Source organism: Psammomys obesus, unplaced genomic scaffold, assembly GCF_907164565.1.
Source record: "Psammomys obesus unplaced genomic scaffold, mPsaObe1.curated_primary_1811, whole genome shotgun sequence".
NCBI classification, from domain to species: Eukaryota; Metazoa; Chordata; class Mammalia; order Rodentia; family Muridae; genus Psammomys; species Psammomys obesus.
This window is the reverse complement of record NW_026591086.1, coordinates 56,568,825-56,594,930: the sequence shown is the minus strand read 5'-3', so window position 1 is coordinate 56,594,930 and position 26,106 is coordinate 56,568,825. Positions and strand designations below refer to the sequence as shown.

At 42.4% G+C, this 26,106-nt stretch overlaps 1 protein-coding gene across 1 annotated transcript in view; it reads left to right on the top strand.

Annotated features, from left to right (window-relative positions):
• Uggt2 (UDP-glucose glycoprotein glucosyltransferase 2) overlaps positions 1-17,185 on the top strand; it is an 87,135-nt gene extending 69,950 nt beyond the window's left edge. The window contains exons 32-39 of the mRNA XM_055609925.1: positions 576-671; positions 1,453-1,537; positions 5,098-5,280; positions 7,679-7,839; positions 8,944-9,058; positions 11,906-12,022; positions 13,937-14,063; positions 16,565-17,185. Coding sequence (XP_055465900.1) covers positions 576-671; positions 1,453-1,537; positions 5,098-5,280; positions 7,679-7,839; positions 8,944-9,058; positions 11,906-12,022; positions 13,937-14,063; positions 16,565-16,587 — 907 coding nt within the window. The 3' untranslated portion in view covers positions 16,588-17,185. The remainder of the gene's footprint in view (positions 1-575; positions 672-1,452; positions 1,538-5,097; positions 5,281-7,678; positions 7,840-8,943; positions 9,059-11,905; positions 12,023-13,936; positions 14,064-16,564) is intronic.
• The last annotated feature ends 8,921 nt before the right edge of the window (positions 17,186-26,106 follow it).

Here is a 26,106-nt window from a genome sequence, read left to right as displayed (position 1 = left end):
ACATGGTGACGGCCTCCCATTCCTTTACATGGTGGCGGCCTCCCATTGCTTTACATGGGTGGTGGCCTCCCATTGCTTTACATGTGTAGTGGCATCCCAGCTCAGGGCTCACGTGTATGCAGAGCCAGTGTGCAACCCATTGAGTCATTGTCGCACGCTTCAGCATTCAGTAACATTCTAGGGGAGGCTGCCTCATGAGCAACATTCGCGTTCCCACCTAATCCCGTAAGTCTTCGTTATACATGACCAGCTCTGCTCTGTGTTCTGCCTCTTTCTGTGCTGTTGCCCTGTTTACACTCCAGTCCTCTAGGTGTGACGTGGCAGGCTACCCCTCATTCCTGGAAGTCACAAAACTTCACATTACCATGGAGGATGGAGGGAGTTTAGTTGCATTCCGTGTCTAAAGAGACGCTCATAAACCTTACATTCCACCACATTAATTACAAATAGCTCATAATTGTCAGGACCGTGTATTTAATAGTTGCTATTCTGATGCGTGTCACTTGGATGTGCGCAGTTCTAATGTAATGTGCATTATGTACTAAGAATCCACCATCCTGTGTTTTTATTATAAGCTTCACAAAAAGTCTGCAGGAAGATAAGAAAAAGGAAAATGACATCCTAAACATTTTTTCAGTTGCTTCTGGCCATTTATATGAACGTTTTCTAAGGTAAGTGAGTGTTTTCTAATATTCTCAGAAAGTTATGCCTTTACACAGCTCAGATTTCAACAAAATGTAATGATGAACTGCAAAAAAAAAAGGTTTTTCCTGTTTCTTCCTTTATATTTGCTTCCTGTCACATCAGTATCTGCTTTTTTACATGTAATTTTCAAAATATATTTACATTTCATTAGTCTGATTTAGAGTAGTTTTCACTAAGGTTAGAAAATGCATTATATTTGACAAGATGATTTTTAAAATGTGTAAATTTTTCTTTTTCCATGAAGTAATATCTTTCTTTGCGAGTAGAAGGAAGTCAGGGGGAAGGATAGCATTCATATTTCTGAAAGCTGATGGAGAGCTTGAGAGCGGTCACAAAGAAAGCCTCGAGCACTGAGTTATGGCACTGCTGCGTTAGGAGACTGCTTCCAGGGTCCTTGAGTCATCTGTACTGACAGGCCTGGACTAAAGCAACGTAGGGTGGGTTTCCAGGGCGCACCAGCCCCTTCTGTTTGGGGTTTCGAAGGCCTTATGTTTATCACAGAGTGGCAGAGCCAGAAGTAGATGCTAGTTCAGTGACAGGGCCACTTCACACCAGCTTTGTGATAAAATATTTACACCCTTCTTATATTTACACACTTCTTATTTTAACAAACATAATGTTTGAGAGTGTTTCCATTTGATTTTACATGATTCATAGTGGAAAACTTAATTCCTATTTTTAAGCATCTAGAAGCCTTTGGAAAGATAGGAAGTCACCTTACATTTGGTTTCATGTTCTTTTACACAGGATCATGATGCTCTCTGTTCTGCGGAATACCAAAACTCCAGTGAAGTTCTGGTTTCTAAAGAACTACCTCTCACCAACATTCAAAGTGAGTACATTGCTATCTCAGTGTGACTAAAGCTTGACATGAAAGGTTTTGTTAACATTGTGAGCTCTTTAAGCTCTTCTCTTTTCAAAGCGAGCTTTTAAACGGTATGTTTACCCAAATTACAACTTTGAATTTAAAATTATATTTACTATTTTCATCCAGGTTACGAAAACTCTGTGTACTTTTTTTTTATTTAAAGAGGAATTTAAAGAAAAGAACACCAGAAGGGTGTACCTTTAAGTAAACTCAAAACTAGAATGATTAGTAGCTTTTATGATAATTTAAATTTGATGAAAATACATAAAAAATTTCAATTAAGAGGATTTTATTCTGTCATATTTTCTGTGTAAAGACAGAAACATGAGTACTATCAAGAAAAATGAAAATGGCTTAGAGAGCAGCCTAAGAGCACTTAGAGTGCTGAGCGCTCTGTCTCATGGTGTGCTGGTCTGCAGTGTGAGCGCTCTGGGCGCTCCGCGCTCCTCCCCAGCAGGCGGAAGGCGGCCAGCGTGGGTCATGGGTACTCTGCCTCACTTTCCTGCCGCAGTCTTTTCAGTTCCCCCTATATTCTCAGCAGAAAGTGATCAGATCCCATAAAACTTAAATGGCACCTTCTGCTATTATTACCAAAAGTAATAATAAAAGGAGAATGAAAAGGGGCTAACCATGCTCTTCTTCCTTAGTGTTTCCAAGCCTATTGCTAAATTCCATTTCGGTATTCTTCGTAATCTCATGGGAAAGAAAACCAAGATGCTTTGTAGTGGTTTGAATGAGAATGCCCACATAGGATCATGTGTTTGAATCCGGGTCCCCAGTTGGTGGAACTATTTGGGAAGGATTAGGAGGTGTGTGGGGTCAGGCGGTGAGGCTTCGCCAGCCTTCCATCATTCCAGCCTGCTTCCTTCTTCCTGTTTGTGGTGGAGATGTGATCTTCTAGCTGTTCCTGCTGTCATGCCTTCCTTTTGCCTTCATGGGTGCTAACCCTCTGCAGCCATAAGCCCAGTCAAACTTTTCAATGGCTGGATGTGGTTGGTGCACACATTTAATCCCAGAACTCAGGAGGGAGAAGCTAGAGGATCTTTGAGTTCAAGGTCTGCCTGGTCTACAGAGCAAGTTCAAGGACAGCCAGAGCTACACAGAAAAACAGTCTTGAAAAACAAAAAACAAAACAAACAAAAACCCTTCTCCCTTCTGTCCCCTTGCCAGACCAAGCCACTGTGGTGCAGGAAGTACCATGGGCACAAGAGACTTGGCTCCTCCCCTTTTAAGCCGCCTCGAGGCTCTCCTCAGTTGATATTTTCTGGCATAGATGCCGGTAGAGAAAGATTCTTAGGGGACTGGCCACAAGAAAGTTGACCATGCTGCAGTGAGTGTATGGATAACACAAAAATAACTTTTTCTTTTTTTCTTTTGTTTTGTTTTGTATGTGGGGGGAAGGGGCAGACATGGGAGGTGAGCAGTCAGGGTGCATGATGTAAGATTCCCAAATAATCAATTGAAAAAGAAAACAAAACTCTTCTTCAAGTCCCTTTGGTCCTGGTATTCTATTACAGTTAACTAAGACCACCTGTGCCTGCAGATACCCAAGACCACCTTTCCATAAGTCTAGTAACTGACTGGGGCCTACGCAACTCACAAAAGCTGTTTTCTCACAGCTTATTACCATAACAAGATGCAAACACAGTCAGCTACCAACCAGAAGCAGAGGACAGGGTGGAGGGGAAGACCCATGAGGAACAGCTGCTTGGCCTTTCTCAGACAGCCCTTGCCCTGAGCAGCCATGGACCTTAGGAGAGTACAGCATTCAAGATACGCATGCACACTGTGGCACCCAGCGTCTTTGTTAGGGTCAGCCTATGCCCAGCTGGCTGGCTGCCATAGCTAAACCCGGCCTCCTCCAGAGCGTGGGCTGACTTTGTGGCCCCTAATCCTGCTCATCGTGAAGGTCACTGTCAACACAGACTATCTAGTGTGACTCTGGTCGCTTGGGAGACAAATGCAAGAGTGAAGGCTACGTTACGTCATAGGAAGCGTGACAAAAGTTGTATTTTCATTGTACGTGATCCAAACTTTGTAGCATAGGCCCTTGATATAACAGCTAACTATGTACAGCTGAGGTTGGACCCCAAGCTCTCCAGCCTCAGAGGCCAGTCACAGTGCCTTCGTGGACAGCCTGTCTCTCACCATCAGCATTTCTGTGCTCAGTTTGCAACCGACAGTAGAACTGAAAATGAACATACAATGACAGACAAAATCTTAACTATTTTTACTACCTTTTAAACATTCCCTAGGAGCAAACTTCTGCATGGGAATGGGAAGTCTGTAGACCAAGATGATACAATCTAAAGACTGCCCTAGCAGATTACATTACTAACTAGAAAAATGGTTCTCTGGATAAAAACCTTGCAGCACTTCATGGCAAAAAGTAATACCTATTCAAAATAGTGTCTTCCAGCCTAATCTGCTTTTTCTCTTTGGGAGGCGCTTTAGTGCAGAGAACATACTCAGGACAGTGCGCAGCCCCACGCATGCAGCTCTGGTGCAGCCACGTTAAAACCACTGGCTCTGCAGTGGCTGACCTCACACCCTCCAGCCGCAAAGTCACAGTCCTCGTTAGTTCCTTTCACTGTGGGGAACGCCGAGACCAGGCCAGCTTTCGGAAGGAGTGATTTGCTGCCATGGTATAGGCCTGGGTGGTGCTGGGGAAGCATGGCAGCAAGTAGGCGGGGCTGCTGGATCAGGAAGCGGAGAGCTCACGTGCTGAACCACAGGCTGCAGCAGAGAGCACAACCTGCAAATAGCACGGGTCTCTAAACTCTCAACCCTCCTCCAGTGACGCACTTCCTCCACCAAAGACACGTCTCCCAGCCCTCCACATAGCACCGCACATCCAGATGCTGGCCGAACTAGGGTCATCTCCTTAAAACCCCCGGAGCACCTCCTCCCCTCAGCCATGCTAAGTTCCTCGGCTTAGAGTTGAAGGCTACAGCTCACGCATCCACCGCTCCGCTTTCCTGACCTTTTCATCGTTTTCCATAGCTCTGTCATCGCAGTTAGCTACAGTCTCGTCTCTTTTTGTGGCCATTGTCTCTAACCTGTAGGCTTCTGGGAGCACAGACTGAGTGGGTGCAGGGGTTGCTGCGCACTACAGCAGCCACAGGACACAGCAGTAGGTTGCGTGAGTCCTTTTCAGATGTATGATTGAATAATTGGATTTTTTTCATCGTGATTTATATGAAAATAATGACTTCAACAATTTAAGATAAAATGGATCTTTATAAAATGAGGAAAAATAATTCTTTATATTTAAAATACTTTAAATTTCCAGCATTAAAAGAAATAGATGAGTGATCTATCAGCACCTAGAAACAAACAAGAATTGAATGAGGAAAGGCAAATTTATGTGTGCTGGCTCCCCTGTTCTTACTCCTCTGCACCCTCCCATTCAGTTCTGGAACAAATTTATTAAAGTAGTGTTTAGGCATTTTCCAATCAGTTTGTAATCATCTATAGTAACCTTCTTCTGAGCTGTATTGTTTCACTTTGTTACTTGTGTTTAGGAAGTAATTCCTCACATGGCTAAGGAATATGGATTCCAGTATGACCTTGTCCAGTATAAGTGGCCTCGTTGGCTTCATCAACAGACTGAAAAGCAACGGATCATTTGGGGCTACAAAATCCTTTTCCTTGACGTCCTTTTCCCACTGGCAGTGGACAAAGTCATATTTGTTGATGCTGACCAGGTAACAAGAGTAATTATTCTTATAATAAAGTTTGGTTTTGCTTCTAACTGAATGTGAACTTAAGGATTTATGTTACTAACTTAGTGTCACTATATATTCATAAATATATAAGACATGATTGTATGAGATACATGAAGTACCTTAAGTTTAAAAACAAACTGTCAGAGCATGGGCAGACTTGAAAGTGTGGCAGGGAGCACTGTTTGCTTAGAACAGGGAAGTTTCTATCTGAAACAGCCAGTTTTTAAATTTCACAAGTAAAAATAAGACATGTCTATGTTATTTATTATAAAAATAAAGTTATATCAATTTCTGTGGATATCAACATTTTTTTTAACTAGCTGTTTGTTCTTGCTGGAAAGGTTAGCAGCTATACATAGCCTCTCTCCTTGCTAACCATCAGCAGCTTTGTTTGCCATTGAGACAATCATCATGTTTCCATGTCTGTCACCTAAGAAAGGACTCTAAATTTAGCTGGAAAAAACTAAAGGCTACCTCAATGGCAAAATCTACATATATATATATATATATATATATATATAAAGTTTTGGCTTTTCCCTTTACCTCATTTCAGTACCTTTGTAATCAGTAATCATGAAAAAATACTTGAAAGTATACAGAATTTCTAATAGCACTAATACTTAAGTGCCAATGTATATAAACTAAATGCATAATTTATATATCATAGACAAAGGTATATTTTCTTTTTTCATTAATTAATCTATTTATTCATTTTACATCCCATTGCCAATCACAAACCCACTCTCTCCTCTCCTCTCAATCCCACCGTACCATCTACTTTCCCCATACGCCCTTTCTCCCACCTCCCACCCCAAGCTACCACCCCACCCTGGCACATCAGGTTCATCAGGACTAAGTGTCTCCTTTTCCACTGAGGCAAGACAAGGCAGCCCTGCTAGGGAAATGGGATCCAGCGGGAGGCAACAGAGCCCAAGTCAGAGACAGTTCCTGCTGCAGTTGCTAGGGCACCCCCTTGAGAACCAAGCAGCCCATCAGCTTCACGTATGTAGAGCCAACAAACGTCTATTTTCAAGTTCCGTATTAGAATTTGCTCACACCCACTGAGTGTGGTGGCATTTATTTGTAGTCCAGCACTTGAAAGATAGAGTCAGAGTTTTCCAGTTACTTCCCCCCCTGGAGGGACTGTCTTGCCAGGCCACAGGGGAAGAGGACATGTGACTAGGATGAGAAGGGGGCTTCCCTCTTCTGAGGAATAGGGGAGAGGGAGGGGGAGAGGGTGGGGGTGGGAGGTGAGGATAGATAGCTATGACCAGGATGCAAAGTGAATACATTTTAATAATTATTAATTACAAAAGGAAGAAAGATAGAGGCAGGAGGATGATTAGTTCAAAGCCAGCTTGAAGCACATATGAGAACACCTAAAAAGAAAATCCAATAGGGAGGAAAAGACAGAGATTAGAATCGGAGGAAAGAGAGGGAAATAAGGAAAAGAAGGACTTAACTAATTCTCCTATGCTACTATTTTATGCCAAATTAATTTCAACTATTATATTAAAAACTTTAATGCTGCCGATACATACTGACCTAATAAAATTCTTCGTTGGGCCAGAGAGATGGTTCATCAGGTAAAGGCTCTTGCCGTGCACAAGCCAGATACACACGCATGCACGTATACACACATGGGTGGAGAAGAAAGAAAAGATTTCAAAAGAGTAAGATTTTAAAACAAAATTCCCTTGCCTTCCCTCAACATTTACACCAGCATTTCTTCAGCAAGCTTGAGACAATGGAAAAGTAAGGCGCAGGGCCAGAGAGAGGGCTCAGTGGTTGGAAGCTGCAGAAGACCCAGGCTTGTTCCCAGAAAGGTGAGCACAATCTAGAGCTCCAGTTCTGGGTCTCCAGTCCCTCTCTGCTCTCTGTGGCCAGTGCACACGCATGCCACACAGACACAGCATAGTCAAACACTCAGACACATTAAATCAATACATCTCTTTTTTAAACTGGAAAGTTAAAACATGTAAACATTGTCACTTAAGCTACTTTTCAAATCAAGACTTTTTATGATTCAAATTAATATTTTCCAGTATTAATTTATACACTGGGGAACTAGGAGCTGTGTGCTTTTGTGATAGTTAGCCGCTTTCCAAAAATGTGTGTTGTGTAAACTTGTTTATCTATAAATGATAAGGCTAGGAATTTGTACTGTTAAGACCACAATTAATATAAAGTTTCTGATTCGTTTAACCTGTCAGAACAAGAAGGAAAAACTTAACCTCGTAAGTTACGTTATATAACAGTATCTGGGAGAAATGTACCTTCAGTTATGTGCACTGAGGTAATAATTGGAAACTTACAAGGAAAGAGTTCATGCTGTTTTAGAGTGTGCACTGTGCAGAGATGCTGTTTTCATGCCTAGATTGTTAGACACGACCTAAAGGAACTCCGAGACTTGGATCTGGGTGGAGCTCCGTATGGGTTCACCCCATTCTGTGACAGCCGCAGGGAAATGGACGGCTATCGCTTCTGGAAGACAGGATACTGGGCGTCACACCTTGTGAAAAGAAAATACCATATCAGGTCTGACGGCTCATGTTCTTACTGTGTCCTGGCTGGCTACTGTGTTCATCCCGCTGTCACTGATTGTGTGCTGTCTGTGAAAGTCCCTGTTGTGCATGAACCTCTAAGAGTTTTCTCACAGTCTCACCATCCTGTCCTGTCTACTTGAAAGCTGTGGAAACTAAGGCAGTCAGCATTCAGGTGACCTGCTCAGGCTTTCCTTGCCTAGCAATTAATTGACCCAAGGGTTAAAGGCCATGATAGAGCTCGGAGTGTGCTCCTGCCTGCGCAGCTCTGTTAGTAAAAGCTTCTGTTTGTCATTGACAAAGTGCAGACACTGCCTTCTGACAGTTACTTGTTTTTAGGGCTCTGAGTTTCATGAACACTTGAAAACATTTGAGATGACTCTAAAATATATAGGTCTTGCCATAGTTATAGCAAACCTCAAGCTCTGCAAAAATACCAGAACACTGGACTCAGATTTATGAAAGTAAATATTTGTTAGGTCCTCAGGAGTCTGTCCTAGTTTGCTTTCTGTTGCTGTAATAAGCACCATGACCAAAAGCTCGCATTCTGTTCCCTCACGTTCCATTAAGTTATTCACTTTGCCCCAAAATATTTCCGACAATTTAAAAGACAGCGCAGCCCAATGTACTTGCTCTTACTCAAGCCATTCCTCTTCATTTCGCTGATGCATGTTATACACCCATGTGCCACGCACTTAAGCTACTTAAGGTTTGTTCCATTCTGCTGCTTACAGTCCATCATAAAGAGAAGTGGGCAGGAGCTCAGCAGAGGAACTGGAGACATGGACTGAAGCAGAGGCCAGTACAGCAACACTGCTTCCTGGCTCGATCACTGTAGCCCACTCCAAAACCAGCTGCCCAGTTAGAGCACCGTGCACAGAGGTCTAGGCCTTCCCGTAGCAATCATTAATAAGAAAATAGCCTACAGACTTGCTCACAGGCCACTGTGATGGAGGTATTTTCCCAGTTGGCTCCCTCTTACCCAGTGACTCCAGCTTGTATGGAGTTGACAACAAAACTACCCAGCACAGCATTGCTGTAAACAGCCTCTGGGGCGAGCCACGTAGCAACACAGACGGTGAAGAGTGTCCTTTTTCAGTGCCTTGTATGTCGTGGACCTCAAGAAGTTCCGGAGAATCTCAGCAGGGGACCGGCTCCGCGGCCAGTACCAAGCTCTCAGCCAAGATCCAAACAGTCTTTCAAACCTGGATCAGGTCAGTGCATCTTCTGACAAATCTTAATGAATAAATGTACATGGTGTATAAACTGTTTCAGGATCCTTCAGATAAACAGTTTTCTTTGCCACTTTTTTTCAAACTTCTGCCCTTTCTGCAAACACCTCTAGTCAGGCATATTTTTTATTTCAAGCTTAGAATGGTTTTATTCTGCAGTATTCTTACTTTTCCGTTCTCAAACCTATCCTTTCTTCTCTCGTTCAGTCACCTTACCTAATGTTCATCATGACACAGGGTTCTTCCACATGCAAGAATGCCACACTCTCCCATCATCCCTTCTGTGTGCTGATCTTCAACAGAGCTCTGTGTGCAGTGTCCCCGAAGACCCCCGACAAGCGCCTTTCCCTCACATCCCACTACATTATTCATCCTTGTCCCAAGTTATTTACAATAATTTAGACACATAATAAGAAAGACAGAGCAGCCCAAATCCTTACTAATTCTACTTACTAAACTGCTCACACTCATTCGGCTGGTGGGTGGTGGAAGCCGCATATTCTCCTAAGACCTGGACCCACAGAAAACATCAAAGCCTCCCTGAGGTCACCGTGCTGTCATTTTAGTTACAATATGTGTGTGTCTATGTATACATATATTGTGTGATTAATTTTTGGAGAAGAAATAAAAATAGAAAAATGATAGAGAGGGATCAGAACGCCTAGTGAAGGTTGGCGTTTTCAGTGTAAAATGGATAACTATTTGTTTCTATGAAAGCAGAATTTGAATGGGTTTCATATAGAAGCTCCCCCAAAATTTCTCATGCTGCTATTCCTAATGGTGAAAGTGGGCATTTGTGTTTGAGAGCATAAGAATTTGAATTACTTCTTTTGAGGCTAAATGCACACCTACTTTTATGAACATGTTCCCCATAGTCTTGTACCTGAATATTCACAGCTTTATTCTCAACAGGCAAAACCCAGGAACAATCTTGGATTGGCTATCTATTGCTACATAGCACTTACTGTAAAACCTCGTAGCTACAATAAAGGCTGGTTCTGTGGGTCAGGAACCTGACCAGTCATAGCTGGGTGCTCTGCTGAACCTCTCAGGACCAGCTACTGGCTGTGGGCTGCGGGCTGCGGGCTGCGGGCTGTGGGCAAGCGTCAGTTTCTGCCAGACGGCCTTATCACTAGGGTATGAGAAAAGTCAGAGAAAGAGGGAAGACCACCAAAAATGAAGTCGCAGGCTACTGTATATTTTTTGTTTTGTTACTTTAACCAGTACTTTTATTAACACATTAATTGTTTACATTAATGGCATTCAGTGTGATATTTTCAGCAATGTATGCACCCTGCATGACTGATTGAACCCAACTGCCCTTCTTTTCACCTCATGTTTTTCCATCTTTTTTCCCTTCCCAATCTCCAGTAGTCACTATTGTACTTTCGGATTCATATTTCTTTAATTCCTACATATAAGAAAAGGCATCTTCTAATTACACCTTATCTCACTTGACATGGTATTTGCCACCTAACTTTTGCTGCAAATGGCAGGATTTCATTTTTTCTTTATGACTCCATTGTGTATAAATAGTATACACACTATCTTTAGTGTGTATTCTATCCTTAGTGTGTATACTCACTGAAAAGAGAGTGTCTACTCACTGTCTTTTTTGTTTTATATATACATGATTTTATGTATCTATACAAAATCTAAAAATTCCCTATGAGAGAAGACATATGGTACTTGTCTTTCTGAGACTGGCTTGATTTGTTGAATGTGATCATCTTGGTTGTACTCGTTTTCCTCCAAAGGACATAATGCCAAGCTTTGCGTTGGTCCGGGCGTTTCTCATTGGCTTATAGCGTTTTCTGTATAAACAGCCTCTCACTTGCGAGCAACAGTAGCTTTATCCCTTCTTTTCAGTCTGCATATTTTTGTTCCCTTTTCTTGTTTTCTTACACTTCACTAGGGCTTTTACAAGAGAGTTAGGAGGACTGTGAGAGTGGAACCCTAAAGTTATGAATCTTATGGATATATAGCACATCTAAAGCAAAATAGCTTCATCTCCTCAGAGACTTAGGTAGCATGCTTCGAAAGCTCCATTTCTATGGAGGGCTCTGTGACTGGAGTATAAATGGGTGTTTCAGGGGCATACACTAAGTCTCTGTAAGTCTCTGCCTTTAACTACTAGGCCTTTTTTTCAAATACGCCTGAAGCCATGGGCCAGCCGTCCTTGTGTAGGAAGCCTTGAATATGGAGAAAACTGAAATTGGTCTTGTAACATCTTTCCCAACTAAAAGATGGGAAATTGCTTGAGAATTGGGGAACATGCTGATGTTCAACATAAATAACCACGCAGGTGCTGGAGAAGTGCCTCAGAGGTCGAGAGCATACACTTCTCACCTAGACGACCTGAGTTCGGTTCCCAGAACGTACTGTAGTGGCCTGCAGCTGCCTGCAACTCGAGGTCCAGGGCTCTGGTATTCTCTTCTGGCCCCAACAAGCACTGAGCACATATGCAGTGTACTTACATACATATAGACAAAGCACCCATAAGTAAATATTTTTTAAATGTAAAAAACAAAAATAAGTGGAAAGGGCAGATCCATGTGAGCACTTGATCCTGGTTCTGCTGTTCAAGGGAAGCAGAGAGAATGAGGCCACGCACTGTGGGTAGATAGAGTGATGGTTTCAGACCTCCCTAGCCGTTCTTGATGCCAGTCATGTGTTCATATGTAATACGACACAAATCATCAGGTAAGATTAGTGTAGCAAGCCCACCATATGGAGATGCCCCAGACTGGTTGAACTTTTATCATATATTTAAAGTCTAAATGACAACTTCATGCAGTCTCTAGTATATTAACTTTTTTTTTTCTGTAGGATCTTCCCAACAACATGATTTACCAAGTTGCCATTAAGTCTCTTCCTCAAGACTGGCTGTGGTGTGAAACCTGGTGTGATGATGACTCTAAAAAAAGAGCCAAAACAATTGATCTGGTGAGTGTCTGTGTTCTCATTTGCATATAAGCATATACTAAATGTTCAAATTTAAATATGTCTGCACACATATATTGTTATGTCACTTCTTCTGTTTGGTCTTTTATGAATTAGTGAAAAGCTGTGTTCAGAGGTCCCCAAGACTACCCTCAGGTTTGCTGATTTGTCACGAGAAAAATATAAGGACAACCCATGGCAAAGATAAATTCAAAAGAAAAGTACAGATGGAATATATGAGACCTAGGGGGAACTGTGAAAAGATCACATCTATGAATCATGGACATAGAAGGAGAAAAATTCAGGCTAATAGCATAGAAAAGATTTCCTTTTTGTTGTTGTTGTTGTGTTCTGACTCTGTTTTTTATTTATTTGTGTAATTTGGGGTTTGTTTTGTTTATTTATTGATAGATTTTTGTCCCTATCATGCACCCTCCCTCCTCTCCTTCAGGTCCCATCCACCCTCCCTCTTCCCTCGGTATCCCCTTCTTTACCCCCTACTACCAACCCACCCCAGCACATCAAGTCACATCAGCACTTAGTGCATCCTCGTCCCCTGTGGCCTGGCGAGGCAGCCCTGCCAGGGGAAAATGATCAGAAACAGATCCATGTCAGAGACAACACCTTCCCCTTGCTCGGGAACCCACATGAAGACCCAGCTGTCCATCAGCTACATCTGTGGAGGGGCCCCAGTCCAGTCCATGTCTGGTCCTTGGTTGATGCTTCAGTCTCTGCAAGCCCTTCTGGGCCCTAGTTAGTTGGCCCTGTTTGTCTTGTGGCACTCCTGTCCCTCCCCTTCTATCTTTTCCCCATTCTTCCATTAAGTCTCCCTGTGTTCCACCCAACGTTTGGCCAAGTCTCAGTATCTGCTGCTGGGTAGAGCCTCTCAGAAGACAGCCATGCTTGACTCTTGTCTGCAGGCATAGCAGAGTATTCTTAATAGTGGCAAGGGTTGGCTGTCTGTAGTGGCTCTCAGGTTGGGCCTGGCATTGGTTGGGCATTCCCTCAATCCCTGCTACTGGGATTCTCAGCTAGAGTCACCCCCATGTCCTCCCAAAAACCTGCCCTGTCGTAGGTCTCCAGCTTGTCCCAGAGAAGACCCCACTCACAGTTTCTTTTCTCTCTGCAGGCCCTCTCCTTCCACCACTCTGCCCAGGTCGCATCTCCACCCTCGTTTCTCTCTGCGCTCCCTCCTGTACTCGGGCCCCTCTCTCAACTGCTTCCAGTGTCTGTTCTATGTCCCCTTCTGAGTGAGATTTAAGCATCCCTTGGGCCCTCCTTGTTGTTTATCTTCTTTGGGTCTGTGAGTTGTAGTATGGTTATCCTATGCTCTATGGCTAACACTCGCGTATAAGAACTCAGACAAGACAAACAGTGTAGTGTATAGAAGGGCTAGGTTTATTGCACTGCAAAGCGGAGTAGTAGTCTTCATTAAGCCCAGATGGACACTGGAAAGAGAACTATTGCCCCAGGCTACATACTGAGCATATTTTCTATTCTTTTTTATGCTTGGTAGACAAATTGAGACCTATGTTCTGTGAAGGTGAGAGGTAGGCTCCAGGGATGTGGTGCCTACCACAGGAGGGTTCATCTTTGCTCTTGGTCAGAAAGCTTCCTGGTATGCCCAGGTCTCAGACTTGTGATCAGTATTAAATTTGTGTTATTCCAGTCCTTTGTTTCCGATGCTTTTGACTCTGAAGGAACGGGGGTGCGGGACAGCCCCAGTGTCCTCCAATCCTGTGAATGTCTGGGCACCCAGTAGAGGGTGCGGCCATGCGTTCCATAATCGCGTCACCTCACATCTGCTGAAGGCTCACACCCACATGAAGGCTCTCAGGGAGCTCCTTCGTCTTTCCTAGAGTGTGGTCTCTGTTGTTGTTTTTTCTGTTTTACTAACAGATTTTGTTTGGATTTTAGTGCAATAATCCCAAAACAAAAGAACCCAAGCTAGAAGCTGCTGCAAGGATTGTTCCAGAATGGGTCAAATATGATACAGAAATACGAAAATTCTTAGGCCATCTTGAAAACAAGAAAAAAAGTGCAGGTAAGTGATCGTCCTGTAGTGACACATGGGCCCTGTGTTGTGTAAATGAGCTCAGGCTAAGGTATGCACCTTGCATCCCTGGTCTCTCCAAGACTTTTGACAGGAGTGGGTGAAAATAGATTTTTTCAAAGGCTTTTTTGGCATCTAATGAAGTGATTGCATTTTTTTTTCTGTTTGTTTATATGGTGAATTACATTGATAGATTTTCATATGCTAAGCCATCCCTGAATATCTGGGATATTGATGATGGTGGGTGATTTTTTTGATGAAATCTTGGATTCGGTTTGTAAGTATGTTGTTGAGTGTTTTTATGTTCATAAGGGAGATTTGGTCTGTAATTCTCTTTCTTTGTTGACTCTTTGTATGCTTTGGGTATCAGGCTGACTGTGGCCTCATAAAATGAATTTGGCAATTTCCTTTCTGTTACTATTTTGTGGAATAAGTAGAGGAATATTGGCATTACTCTTCCTAGAAAGTCTAATAGAATCTGACCCTGGACTTTTTTTGGTTGGGAGACTTTTAATGACTGCTTCTATTTCATTAGGGTTTGTAGGTTTATTTAAATTATTTATCTGATTTTGATTTAACTTTGGCAAGTGGTATCTACTGAGAAAATTTCATTCCTTTTATATTTTTCAATTTTTTGTAGTATGTGTTTTAAAGTATGATCTAATGATTCTTTGGATTTCTCAAAAATAAAATATTATTTAAAAATATAAAAATCAGGGTATACAAGCAGATGCTAAAACACATAGTCAAACTTTGGGCAGAGTGCAGGGAATCTTATGAAAGAAGGGGGAGAGATAGAAAAACCTGGAAGGGACTGGAGTTCCACAAGGAGAACAACAGAACCAAAAAGTCTGGGCCCAGGGGTCTTTTCAGAGACTGATACTCTAACCAAAGACTGTGCATGGAGATAATCTAAAACCCCTGCACAAATGTAGTCCACGGCAGCTCAGTATCCAAGTGGGTTTCCTAGTAAGGGGAACAGGAACTGTCTCTGACATGAACTCAGTGACTGGCTCTTTGATCACCTCTCCCTGAGAGGGTGGGGACAGCCTTGCCAGGCCACAGAGGAAGACAATGCTGCCAGTCCTGATGAGACCTGATAGGCTAGGGTCAGATGGAAGGGGAGGAGGACCTCCCCTATCAATGGACTAGGTTAGGAGCATGGGAGGAGAAGAGGGAGAGAGGGTGGGACTGGGAGGAGATGAGGGAGAGGGCTACAGCTGGGATACAAAGTGAAAAAATTCCAAAGCTCAAGTTTTGAAATTTAAGGACTGCTTAACAAAAACCCAAGATGTTGGCATTAAAATCTTTGACATAGAAAAAAATCCACCTTCTGTTTGTTTGTTTGTTTGTTTGTTTGTTTGTTTTTAACTCTGGCTGTCCTGGAACTCTCTCTGTAGACTAGGCTAGCTTCAAACACACAGAGCTACTACTGCCTCTGCCTCCTGAGTGTTAGGAATAAAGGCGTACGCCTCCACACCTAGTTAGAGTTGCACTTTTTATTTTGGAATAAGTAGAAGCCCCTCAATTTCTGCCTGCAGTGTGGAGGAATTGTTGTTTAACAGATGGGCCTAAGTTTAGCACAGATAACCCTGCACGCATTGCCTCCCTGGCTGGCTTCTGCTGAGCTTCTCTGTGGTAGCCTGCCCAAGTCCTCCGCCAGGAAAGCCAGCTCAGCAGCTTGCCTGGGTGCTCGTGACTGATGTTCATATATCAGCATAGGTTTTTATTTCTAGATCAAGATAGTCATTAATAACTCCGTTCCAATAGCATCTTGTGCCTATTTTCCTCATCCCATTACTATTCTCCGGTATTTATCATCTTGGAAATGGAATTTAATGATAATATGGCATCTCAAATTGAAGTACAGACTATGTTTCATTCGTATTTTACCTTCTGCCTATAAAATATCACTTTGCATTCTGAGTTCTCTTAAGCCAGCTAGAGTATGTTGCAGCTTAGTAATATGGACGCTAAGAAACCACTTTGTCTGTAGTCTTTGCTGAACTCGAGCTCACATTTTACGGGACTTAGTGTGAGTCTCAAAGCTCTGTCCTCCTGTGTTATTAGAAGACCACATAGATCCTCCTCCTTCATTCTTCCATCATGGGATTGGCAGACACCTTGTGTCTGTTGCATAACCAATCTGCATTCTTCAAGACCTCTGTCTGTGTCATTTCTCTTCAGTCACATGGGGCTTTAACCTGTATTTGTTTATGGTAGTTTAATGTTTATTTCACAGAATGCTAATTGCCTATATATACACGTTTATCCTCATAGACTTATGCACATTCACATTTTATAGGTGGTTTAAAAGACATATTTATGATAGTACAAAAAGCTATCTACCCTGAATGACAACATATAGAGAGTAAATTAATAAGCAAGATCCTCTGTCCAAACTTGAGCTTTTTATATATCTCATTCTTTGGTGATATTTTAGGCTAATTTCGTATTTTGAGATTTCTAAATTATCTTTCCTTTCCCTGCAGCTTCAGTTCATGATGAACTCTAGCACTGGTTGCCAGAAGATAAAATATGAAAACCTGCCACCTGCTGGGAATTTGTGGAACTGCTAAGACTAGTAGGCCATTTCATTCAAATTACTGACGTAAGGTTAACTTTTTATGAACTTTATTTAAAATACATGTGAAGTTTGAAAATAAACTTAATTTCTATGATAGATATATTATTTCTGGTTGCTTAAGATGTTGTTGTTGTTACCAGGTAGTTTGATGTTGTTAGATGTCCTCGTTTTAGTATTCCAGCTTTAAGTACATCCATATTTCCTTACTCAAAAAATGCATTTAAATTTTCAGAAACTTGTGAAATTTCAAGAAAAAGGACTCATGGCTTTCTCTGAATTATTAAAAACAAGCTCATTTTATTCTTTAACTATCACTTTTAAATGGAAGTCATATTGCACTGGAATCATTAATCTCAAATAATAGGTTTTATTTTTGTGCTGTATTTACAATGTTCTAAGTGTTTGATATGCATTAGCCATACATGTGTTTTTAAAAGGACTGAATACTCTTATAGAAACACAGTAAAGGATAGAAACTGTAAACCTCTGTAAAAGCTAAGTAAAAGATTTTTCCCTGCTGTGTTTCATTCAGTACACAAATAAGAATAGGAATTTATTTTTATTTTTATTTTTTTAATATTAGTTACAGTTTGTTAACTTTGTATCCATGCTGTATCCCACTCCCTCTTTCCCTCCCTATCCCACCCTCCCACCCTCATCTCCTCCCTGCCCCTTTCCAAGTCCACTGATAAGGGAGAACCTCCTCCCCTTCCATCTGATACTGGTTTATCAGGTGTCTTCAGGACTGGCTGCAAAGTCCTCCTCTGTGGCCTAGCAAGGCTGCTTCTCCCTGGGGGAGTTGGGGAGGGGGGGTGAGGAATGTCAAAGAGCCCGCCATCAAGTTCATGTCAGAAACAGTCCCTGTTCCCCTTGTTAGGGTACCCACTTGCAGAAATTGTGGTACTTTTACATGATGGAATACTACTCGGCAATTAAAAACAAGGAAATCATGAAATTTGCAGGCAAATGGTGGGACCTAGAAACGATCATCCTGAGTAAGGTATCCCAAAGGCAGTAAATATTTTTAAACTATTCAGATACTCTGTATTCATAGCATCTTGGGACTAGAACATAACCCCACCCACATGTGATCTGATGTACAACCTTGGCCCCTTGGCTGCATGTGTGCCATGGGCTGAGTACATCCCAGGATGGTTATGAATGAGGCCATGCACATATGTAGCTGCAGCACTGTGGCCAAGAGGAGAAGGTTGGTCACCTCTGGGAGGTCTGATGTAACCACTGGAATTCCTGTTTAAAACGCTCTCCAGATTCCTCTTGAGAAACATTTGCTTGAGCTTAGTGTCTGATTAGTGATCCAGTCACCCCTTCCACATTCTGTCAGATGAGTTATCTTGGAAACCTCCAGGGTAATGTGGAACCCTCTACATTGAGAGACGGGCTGGCTCATCTTGGGACAGGTTTGCCTACAAGTTCCGTACTGAGACATAGCTATCTGTGCCTTGATTCCTTTTAAATCTTCATAATTGGATTATAATCCTGCTCTATCTGATAGCATAGACTATAGAGAATCTGAAAAATACCCATGTTCCTCAGCTTTCTGTTGCCAAGACGAAATATCCAAAATACAACCTTATGGAAGAAAGCCTTATTTTCCCTCGGGATTTCAGTTCGTGGTCGCTTTCCCATGTTGCTTTGGGCTCTTGAGAGCACAGTTCATGAAGGGAGCACACTGGGGAGAAGGCGTGTCCAGCTCCTGGCTGCTGGTAGCCAGAGGTGGAGGGGATAGGGCTGGGCTCTCCACGCCCAACAGGGCCTACCACCAAGAACTTAACTTTTTTAACTGGGTTTGATCTCTTAAAAGGTTCCGACCATTACTTCACAGTAGCACCAAGGAAAGCTGGTAACTAAGCCTTTCAGAATGTGGACCCTTAGATCCAAACCCGAACAGTACCCTTCTTCTGGCAGTTCTTCTCCTCTACTCATTCCAATCAAGAGAATACCTTCCTTTCCCTCTTGGCTCACTATTTTTATTACTTAAGACATTCAAGTTATATTGTAATTAATTTCTGCCTTAAAATGTCAGATGTGAAGCCTGGTGGTGGTGCACATCTCTAACCCCAGCACTCAGGAGTCAGAGAGGTAGGTCTACAACAGAGAAACAGTCTTGAAAATAAAATGAGATTAGATAGCTCCCTGCTATCATCTTGTGACTTGAAAGACTAAACATGCATGTCTCATTTCTAGAAGAGTAAATACTGGAAAATCTAGATTTTCTTTTTTAATTATGAATTTCTTTGCAAGGCCTGTACTGTATAGGTCTATGTCAACTTGACAAAATCTTGAGTCATCTGAGAGGAGGGAGCCTCAACTGAGAAAATGCTGCCATGAGGCTGTAGGCAAGCCGACAGATAATTTTCTTAGTCATCGATAGGTGGTAGGACTGGCCAATTGTGCATGGCATCACCACCCCTGGGCTGGTCGTCCCTGCTTCTGTTAAGAAAGCTGACTGAAAAAGCCATGAGGAACAAGACGGCAGCCTCCTCCATGGCCTCTGCATCAGCTCCTGCCTTCAGGCTCCAGCCCTGCCTGAGTTCCTGTCCTGACTTCCCTCAATGAACAGTGACGTGAAAGTGTAGGTCAAATGAACACTTTCTTCCACAACTTGCTTTGGTCGTGGTGTTTCCTCACAGCAAGGAAAACCACCCTCACTAGAACAGAAATTGGCACTAGGAGTGGGTTAATGCTGTGACAGACTTGACCATATTGTCTTAGTGAAGACTGTGGAAGGCCTTTGGGACTCCGGGCTCGAGAGATCAGTGGGCTGCTCTGTAGGAGCTTGGAGGATAAGAACATTGGTCAGTGCAAATGGTGGAGCCCGGCTTGTGAAGTTTAGAGGGAAGCAAAGATAACCGGGCCATCTGTGTGAAAGTCTGTGGGTCCGAGCAGCTGGAGCTAAAGAATTGGCTGAGGTTAGCAAGAGACCAGAACCCCTAGAGTTAAATCCTTGCTTTCCTCAGACAATAAATGCTGGTCTGCTGGGGCCAGAGAATCAGCTGTACTTGAGAAAAGACTAGCATCACTGAGGTGATCATCCAGGAAGTGTCTCCAGTGTCGGCACACGTGGTATTCTATAGGTTGTACAATGTGTTAGCGGGCAAACTTGGTAATGTGTGCATCTCTCAGGTGTTGCTGTTTTGAAAATATCAAGTGGTGGTAAGGGCAGCCAAGGCTTGGCACCGTGAGAGGCCAGGATAGGCCACTGGTGAAAGGATAGGCTCGGTAGCATAGCTGAGGTCTCAGGATTGAGGGGGTCATGCAGAAAAGTTAAGGCTCGGCACCATGAAGAGGGCCCAGGAGAGGCTGTTGCAGAAGGCCCCAGCATTTTGGAGACACCGGTACTATGGGACAAACACCTACAGCAGCAGCTGTGCCGTGGAGTCAGCCTGAGCCTAGAAGCCAAGCTGTGTGTGCTGCAGAGAGCAAAGCCAGGGAAGCGACCCGGAGCCCAGAAGCTTGTGAGTGAGCCCCAGATATTAGGCATTGAGTTATTTATACAGTTGAAGTGTGGGTTTACTTTGACCTGACTGTGCCCTGGTTCTTCCCTCTTGAAATAAAATGTGTGTGTGGTATGTGTAAAATCTGTATGGAAGCCTACAGTTGAAAGGCTTATGATTTTTAAGACTGGATTTTTTTTAAAAGAAGAGACTGAATTTTTAAAGTGTTTCAATATGTAAGATTGTGGGACTTTTTAAGTCTGTAAAGTGTTTTATGTTGTGATGTTTATATTAATGTGTGACCTTGGGGGTGAATAAGGAAGGAAAGGCTACGGCTTTAAAGTAATATGGTGTCAAATGGACAAGGAGCCAATAGCACTGGCTAGTTTTATCTCAACACTAAAGTGAGAGGAGGGAACCTCAGTTAAGAAAATGCTTCCATTAACATTGGCTGTAGGCCGGCCTGTAAAGCAGTTTCTCAATTAGTGACTGATGGGGAATGGTCCAACCCATGGTGGGTGGAGCCATCCCTGGGCTGATGGTCCTGGGGTCTGTAAGACAGCAGGCTGAGCAAGTCATGAGGAGCAAGCCAGTAAGTAGCACTCCTCCATGGCCTCTGCATCAGCGCCTGCCTCCAAGTTCCTGCCCTGGCTTCCCTCAGTAGAAGTATAAGCCAAATAAACCTTTTCCTCCCCAACTTGCTTAATCATTGTGTTTCATCTCAGGGGAAAACAAAACAAATAAAAAAACACCTTACTCAGTTTTGTAACTGAGTTTTTCACTTTCTCCCCTCTTAAAAAAAAAAAAAAAAAGTGATACATTTACCTAGGCTAATAATTAAAATACTAATTCCTCAGGCCTGGCAGGTGGTGGCATATGCCTTAATCCTAACACTTGGGAGGCAGAGGCAGGCAGATTTCTGAGTTCCAGGCCAGCCTGGACTACAGAATGAGTTCCAGAATAGGCCATGCTGATATACAGAAATTGTCTCAAAAAACCCAAACAAAAATTTGAACACAGGGGTCTTCCCAGAGACCCATACTCCAACCAAGTACCAGGCACGGAGATAACCTAGAACCCCTGCGCAGATGTAATCCATGGCAGTTTAATGTCTAAGTGGGTTACCTAGTAATGGGAAGAGGGACTGTCTCTGACATAATCTGATTGGCCTGCTCTTTGATCACCTCCCCCTGAGGGGGGGAGAAGTTTTACCAGGCCACAGAGGAGGACAATGCAGCCAGTCCTGATGAGAACTGATCCTATCAGTGGACTTGGGGAGGGGCATGCGTGAAGAAGGGGGAGGGAGGGTGGGATCGGGAGAGGAGGAGGAGGGAGGGGCTTATGGGGGGATACAAAGTGAATAAAGTGTAAAAAAAAATTAAAAAAAAAAAAACCCAAACAAATGCAAAACAAACAAAAACCTCTGACACATCACAAAGATGGACTCAAAGGTACTGATGAGCCAGCCAGTGCTTACAATGGAAAACTTTCTGGTGGTGCCCTAGCCATTGTCTTGACCACTACTTTAAAGGATTTAAATGACTGCCCAAGAGCCAGTTGGTTGAAATTTTAAGCAGCTGGGAAAGTGAGGCTCAAAGGAAATGAGGCAATGGAGAATTTGAAAGCAGACCTTTCATAACTTAAAAGATAACTAAAGATGCCAGATACTCAGCCATCAAAGACCAACCTGGGAAGTGGCTTGAGGCTGTAATTCACTCTTAAGGGAGCAGACGCAGGCTTTTAAAAGAGTGAGAAACTGAAGAAAAGTGAGAAAACGGAAATTTTCCAATAGGAAGAGTAATGTCCAAACTCCTTTGGTTTTTGTTTTTTCAAGGCCATGGCAGAAACTGGACAAAAGTATTAAGGGTGTATGTTATGACTGTGTGTCATGCACCAAGGAAGGAGTGCTCAAAAGGGGGAAGGTAAAGGTCCGGGGTCTATAGAGTTCCTGGGGTATAAGCTGCCGGCCTTAAGATGACTATACACTTTTAAAGACCTAAACTGAGGTGATTGGTAACAGGAGCTGTGTCTGCTAAGGGCAAGCCAGAGGCTCTGAGAAAGAACGACGGTGTCCTTGCCTCCCACTCTCAGGCAGCACTGGGATCCTTCTGCCTGCCGACATCTTCAGGAGGAGGCTGGCCTTTCTGTTGTCATGGTTATCAAGATTACCACTAAGGACTTGGAAAGTGTCTAATCTTTCTGTAAAAGTAATGTATAAATCTAAGTATTTTATTTTCCTTCAATACAAAATATATAACTGAAATAGAAAGCTGCCTTTGTTGTTGTTGCTGGAAATTTAACTGAGTGTGCTAGGGGTAACACAGAGAAATGAGCAGAATTCAGACAAGGCCGCTTGTTAGACTTCAGCGTTAAAGTGGAGGAGTAACCCACTCTCTTCAGTCCCGTTTTCCTCGGACTTGGTGGCCTGAGATTTTAAACACACCTACGTGTTGTGCTCTGCCCTCCCCTGTGAGCTCACATAAAGGGAAACCTTTGTCAGCTCAGTCAGTCACTGATTTGTGTAAAATAAAGTTGGAAACAAACTTCTACGATGGACTTAAAACTTTTATCTCAAAGGTTAAACATGAATCAGAAGCAAGAAAGTAGTGGATATGACCATAAATATTTTTATTAAATGTGAAAATACACGGGCATAAAAATGTTGCCCATATTCATAGACATGTGTGAGCCCCAGTTGAAATAATTTTAGTTCCTTTTTTATTAAAACACTAACTTGAGATAGACTGAGTTAGGCTTGTCCCATTTAAAACAAATGTAAACGGAAGAGTAATAATTTGTCAACATCTCTAATTTTACCTCCCCGTGCCCCGCATCCCTTCGCACAGGTGAGCGTTTCATCCACAGACAAGGGCACTAAGACCTGTCGTCACTACACAGAGCCACGCAGTGGCTAATTTTACTCTTAAATCATTCAGCAAATGAGATCATCTGTTTAAAAAATTCTCCCCTCTTAACATCACGTGAAATCATTACAGAATAAATTCTGCCACTAACAGAGAAGGAATGCTATGATCTGGAAAAAGATTAGCTATTAACAATTATTATTTGCCTTCACCTTCCTGTATCACTACAGGAAAGTCAAGTACATTCAAGAAAACCATCTTTACCAATACTTACTGAAACGTCCCCAGTGCCCTGTATCTGTCAGCACCCACAAAGGCCTGTGAGTGATTTCTAACTAGTACATCTTACCTTCTGCCTTCATGGTAAATGCTAGCTCCTGACCAGTTTAAAGGGTTTATGTGTGGATTTGTCATCGTCTTCCAGGAATAAATAATGGTGACTACTGACATTTTTCTACTTAGCTATCGATAATTCTCTCTCACACTTACTTTGATGTGGGTGTGTGGGACTTAGGTACTTTTGAAGTGGAGCCTCAAAGTCTCACAGTGACCTCCTATGCAGCCCCACATTATGGGATTACAGACATGAACCACCGTGCTGCTTACATTAAAAAAAAAAAAAAAACTAAAAATTTTAAATTCCACTCATTACCAGAACTCCAATGACTAGTCTGCTATTTAAAAACAGACTTTTAACACTGACTAAGGATATTTTTAAGTTAAGATGTGATATCCAATTCACATTAATAAAGTACTGAGATTTTTTTTTTTTCAAGTCGTCTTCTATTCATAGTAAGAGAGTAAACTTGCAGAACTGAGAAGTAAAAGAAGTGACCCCCGGAAGCAGTTGTTTCCCCTTCCTTCTGAGTGATGAACACTGACAGCCCAATAGCACTCCACTTAGGAAGCTCACCACAAAGGAAGGAAAGACTAGGAACAGAACAGAGAGCCAAGGAGAGCTTCAATCCCATTTCCCCACAACTACAAAAAAGGTCACCTGCAGTTCCTAAAAACAAACTGGAATGTGGAAGTAGCCCTGCAAAAATGAACAAACAAAAAGAAAGAAAAGGGGAGAATGCTTTTTCAGTAATGTGCACTGTATGACACACCATGTAGGCAGGTCGAGGGAACGCTCTTCTGACGTTTTACTCCTCTGGGATAGAAGACTGCTGACAGCCTCTAAGCTGGAACTTAGAGGTCACCTTAGGTCACTAATCAACACAAGAGAGCTACCTTCTCCTTCTCCGACATCTGCCTTTGGCACCAAAGTTTGCAATGAGGAAGTCTAATCCTCAGTTACTCTGGTTGTTAAAAGTAGGAAGGGGAAAAATTCTCTGAGAAATTAGGAGGCACTTGTCCGTGCAGCCCAACCTTCAACCAAGTCAAAATTCCTCTGGCTCCACGCTCCTGGCAACGGTCGATCCACTGTAAATGAGAAGAAAAGCAACTGGATGCTTCCTTTGTTCTGCTGGTGAAAAATGCACTTTGGAAAGCACACAAGTGCCATCACTCTAGTTCACAACTGTCAGTAACATCATCCACAAAAGGAGTCAGACTGAAAAACAATTGTAAGTAGTTAACATAAGATGACTAAATCGTTTCCATCCAATGTTTCATACTGGCTTAAGTTTCTTCAATATTGTGGTAGGGGCCTGGCCTGGAACTCTCTATGGAAACCAGGCTAGCCTCAAACTCATAGGGAGCCACCTGCTTCTCTAGTGCTAGGATATGTTTGTCTTGCCTGACGTGAATTTTGAGACACTGAAGCAAAATAAAAGCTGAAAGCTATTTTGAAATGCATTGTTAAGTTTATTGGTAAGAAAATAGGTTCCTAAGTAGAGGCAAATAGCACTTAAATGTTTTGCCCAACTAAACTATGTGATTTATGTTCTTCCATTTAAAAAAATCTTTTTCTGTATATGTTCAAGGATATGACCATAGGTTAAGGAAATGATTTGTGCTTGGCTGCTATAGTCATGACTCCCCAATTAACTAAAATGTTTAATTTCACAAAAACAATATATTAGATCTTTATGCCTAAAATATCTCACAATGTTTAAAAAAATATTTGTAGAATAGAAGTAATAATTCTTACCAAAGTAATTCTTTTAGGTTTTCAACGCAGCATCAGTAGTTCCATAAATACTCAATGTTCTTGATTTTAATGGGCAAAAAAAGATTCAGTATACAAAATACTGAACAGTACATTTCTTAAAGAAGTACCTGCTTAAACAGAAGAGGGAAGGGCTCTCTGAGGAGAAAGTTCCATCTTACTGAGTGAAATGCTACCATGGACACAGCCAGAGTTGAACAGATTTGCAAGCCTACACTTTCTTCTAAGCAGAAAGAAACCTGGAACATCTAGTCCAAAAAACAGCCAACAATAGAACCAGACAGCTGGACTAAACGTTAAGAGAAAGAGACGCTGTCTCACTGCACTGCTTGCAAGTAGGAATCATAATATTCTGTTTGCCTGTTGACAGAGCAACTCTTCATTTCTAAGCCAATTTTGTGACAGGAAATTTCTACCAAACAACTTGGAACTTTCCTTGTTAAAAAAGTATTTCAAATTGACCTTCAACAGTATTATCTAAAATAGCACTAAGCCTCTTTCATATATTTTAACTTATTCTGCTTAGTTTAGCATTTAAAGGAGGGTCCTTAAGTTTTTACAATTATTTTCAAGTTAAGTTGGTATGGTCCTGTAGACACAGAACAAAAATCCTTCAGCCAGTAGTCTATACCTGGACATAACACCTGATGGTAAGGTTCCTAAAAGTTGGTCTTTACCCCTCCTGCAGTGATAGCCGCGATGACACTGGTACACAAATAAACAGTTGCAAGTGACTGGAATGACCAAAATCTCAGCATAATTCCCCCAGAAAATAAAGCTCGATTGTTGCCTTCCCTTCAGAAGAGTGGGGCACAAACATCTGAAGAGCGCAGCACCTGGTGGTTACTGCACGGCTGGGCCGTCTGCTCTGCGGCTACAGATGTGTCATGCTACTTGAACACCTCCACGGGGTAAACACCTCAGACCACTTCTCCCACAAGTCACAAGGTGAGTGTAGGCTGCTTCATCAGAAATAGAATTCCTTGCTTCCTGCCCTGGCAAGCCCATCAAC